General features: G+C 38.3%; 1 protein-coding gene across 1 annotated transcript; it reads left to right on the top strand.

The window, feature by feature from the left end:
• The first annotated feature begins 626 nt into the window (after positions 1-626).
• Positions 627-1,870, top strand: LOC100623839 (olfactory receptor 6C74). Its single transcript, XM_003360576.2, has one exon. It carries the CDS (start codon positions 860-862, stop codon positions 1,799-1,801), a length of 942 nt encoding a protein of 313 aa, XP_003360624.1. The 5' UTR covers positions 627-859; the 3' UTR covers positions 1,802-1,870.
• Positions 1,871-3,081: the final 1,211 nt, after the last annotated feature.

Genomic DNA, 3,081 nt, shown 5'->3' with positions numbered 1-3,081 from the left:
AGAAGAGAGAGCAACCAGGGTGAATGGGATGAAAGTAAACTCAAATTTCCGGGAAAAATGGGAAAAGCAGAACTAAATGTGGTCCTGCGGATGTAAATCTTGAAGTGTATAGAAGTTTGGTGAAGGTAATGAATTCCCACTGGATATGGGCAAGGGATGTTTAGATCAAGTTATGTTAATTTTGAAAGGCAGATACCTCAGGTGAATTCTGACTTAACAGAATTATAAAGTCTTCCATAAAGTGTAATGAACACTGAAAGAAATGTTTGGCAAAGGAAAATGAATCATTCTTCTGTCAAATGAGAAATATGAAACTTCACTTTCCTCAAAGCAAATGGCTTTCTGAAGATCTTCTGAGGCTCTGTGTAGCTTTAGGATTGTATGACCCAAAAAGATAATTTCATTACTTTGTATTTTCATTAGAATAAAGAGAAATTATTCTTTTAATAAAAAAGAAGAATGAATCACCAGATGATGTAAATAATTTAATGTAAGCTAAATATTGGAAATATTTGCAAGTATAAAAGATACAAGTTAAATACTTTTTCTCTCTTTTTTTCTTTGCTTCTATTTCTGTATGACTTTATCAATGTTTTCCTTTAAGGATGCCTAGATTTATGACACTTTAGGAAAGAAAAACCCTCCCAGAGTTGCCTTGAGTTAGTCAAATTTTGAAGAAAAACTGTATGAGCAAAATTTTTATAGGCTGTTACTGCTGACCAGAAGAATACTGAAGGGGGTTGGCTGTGAGTAGCAACGTTTTTATGGAGGGTTTCAAGACAGTAGGATTCTCATTCAGCCTTTCCCCTTTGATTCTCACTTCTTCTTTTTTTTTTTTTTTTTTTCATAGAAGTCAGCTATGAGAAACCACACAACAGTAACAACCTTTATTCTTCTAGGACTGACTGACGATCCACAATTACAGGTGGTTATTTTTCTTCTCCTTTTTGTTACTTACATGCTGAGTGTTGCTGGAAATCTAACCATCATCACCCTTACCTTGCTAGATTCACACCTCAAGATGCCCATGTATTTCTTTCTTCGAAATTTCTCATTTTTAGAAATCTCATTCACGACTGTCTGCATCCCCAAATTTCTTGTCAGTATGGCAACAGGCGATAGGACCATTTCTTACAACAATTGTGCAGCACAGCTCTTTTTCACTATTCTCTTGGGTGCCACCGAGTTTTTCCTCCTGGCCGCCATGTCCTATGACCGCTACGTGGCCATCTGCAAACCTCTGCATTACACGGCCATCATGAGTGGCAGAGTCTGCCACTTTTTAATCTTTGCTTCATGGTTGGCTGGTTTCATAATAATTTTTCCACCACTCCTTGTGGGTCTCCAGCTTGATTTTTGTGCAGCCAACACTGTGGATCATTTTTTTTGCGATGTATCTCCTATATTACAGCTCTCTTGCACAGACACAGATAAAGTAGAATTAATGATGCTTTTCTCAGCCATTTTGACACTCCTGGTTACTCTGGTGTTAGTGATTCTCTCCTACACAAACATCATCATGACTATTCTGAAAATACCTTCTTCTCAAAAGAGGAAGAAAGCCTTTTCTACGTGTTCTTCTCACATGGTGGTTGTGTCCATTTCTTATGGCAGCTGCATCTTCATGTATGTGAAACCCTCTGCAAAGGAAAGAGTGTCTTTAAATAAAGGGATAGCTCTGCTCAGTACTTCTGTGGCCCCCATGTTGAATCCTTTCATATATACACTGAGAAACAGACAAGTGAAAGATGCTTTTAAGCACATGATCAAAAAGATGGACGTTTTCTCAGTGAAGCAGTGAAGTGAACGAACTTTTCATATTCTTTTCCACTATGGTTTATCTCAAGATATTGAATATAGTCCCTTACAGTATGATTTTATTGCTTATCCATTCTATATACAGTAGTTTTCATCTACTAACCCTAAACTTCTACCCCCTTCTACCCCCTTTCCCTTGGCAACCGCAAGTCTATTCTCTATGTCTGTGAATCTGTTTCTGTTTAGTAAATAAGTTCATTTGTGTCCCTCTTCTACCCCCTTTCCCTTGGCAACCGCAAGTCTATTCTCTATGTCTGTGAATCTGTTTCTGTTTAGTAAATAAGTTCATTTGTGTCATATTTTAGATTCCACATATAAGTTTTATCATATGGTATTTGTCTTTTCCTTTGTGACTTATTTTTATTTCTTTTTTTTTCTTTTTTTTTTTTTTTTGTCTTTTTGCTATTTCTTTGGGCCGCTCCCGCGTCATATGGAGGTTCCCAGGCTAGGGGTCGAATCGGAGCTGTAGCCGCCAGCCTACGCCAGAGCCACAGCAACGCAGGATCCGAGCCGCGTCTGCAACCTACACCACAGCTCACAGCAATGCCGGATCGTTAACCCACTGAGCAAGGGCAGGGAGCGAACCCGCAACCTCATGGTTCCTAGTCGGATTCGTTAACCACTGCGCCACGACGGGAACTCCCTGACTTATTTTTCTTAGTATGATCATCTCCAGGTCCTTCCATGTTGCTGCATATGGCATGTTTCATTTTTTAAGGCTGAATAATATTCCATTATATGTTATTTTATATCATTCACTGTAGCCATGTCTTGGCAATTGTGAATAATGCTGCTATAGCCATAGGGCTGTGTGTGTTTTTTTGATTTATAGTTTTGTGTGCATATACATCCAGGAGTAGGATTGCTATGTTATATGGCAACTCCAGTTTTTTGAGTAACCTCCATACTGTTTTCCATACTGATTGCACTAACTTACATTCTCACCAACAGTGCAGGAGGGCTTCCTTTTCTCCACATCTTCTTCAGCATATGTTATTTATAGGATTTTTAATGATGGCTCTTCCGACCAGAGCGAGGTTGTTGGTATCTCTTTATAGTTTTGATTTGCGTTTCTCTAATAATTAGCAATGATAAGCATCTTGTCATGTGCCTATTGGCCATCTGTGTGTCTTCTTGGAGAAATGTCTGTTTAGTTCTTTTGCCTATTTTTCAGTTGGGTTGTTTGTATTTTTGTTGTTGAGCTATTTGTGTATTTTGGAAATTAAACCCTTGCCAGTCACATCTTTTGCAAATATTATCTCC

The sequence above is a fragment of the Sus scrofa genome, unplaced genomic scaffold (genome assembly GCF_000003025.6).
Source record: "Sus scrofa isolate TJ Tabasco breed Duroc unplaced genomic scaffold, Sscrofa11.1 Contig524, whole genome shotgun sequence".
Lineage (NCBI taxonomy): Eukaryota > Metazoa > Chordata > Mammalia > Artiodactyla > Suidae > Sus > Sus scrofa.
This window is presented reverse-complemented; position numbering and strand designations above follow the sequence as displayed.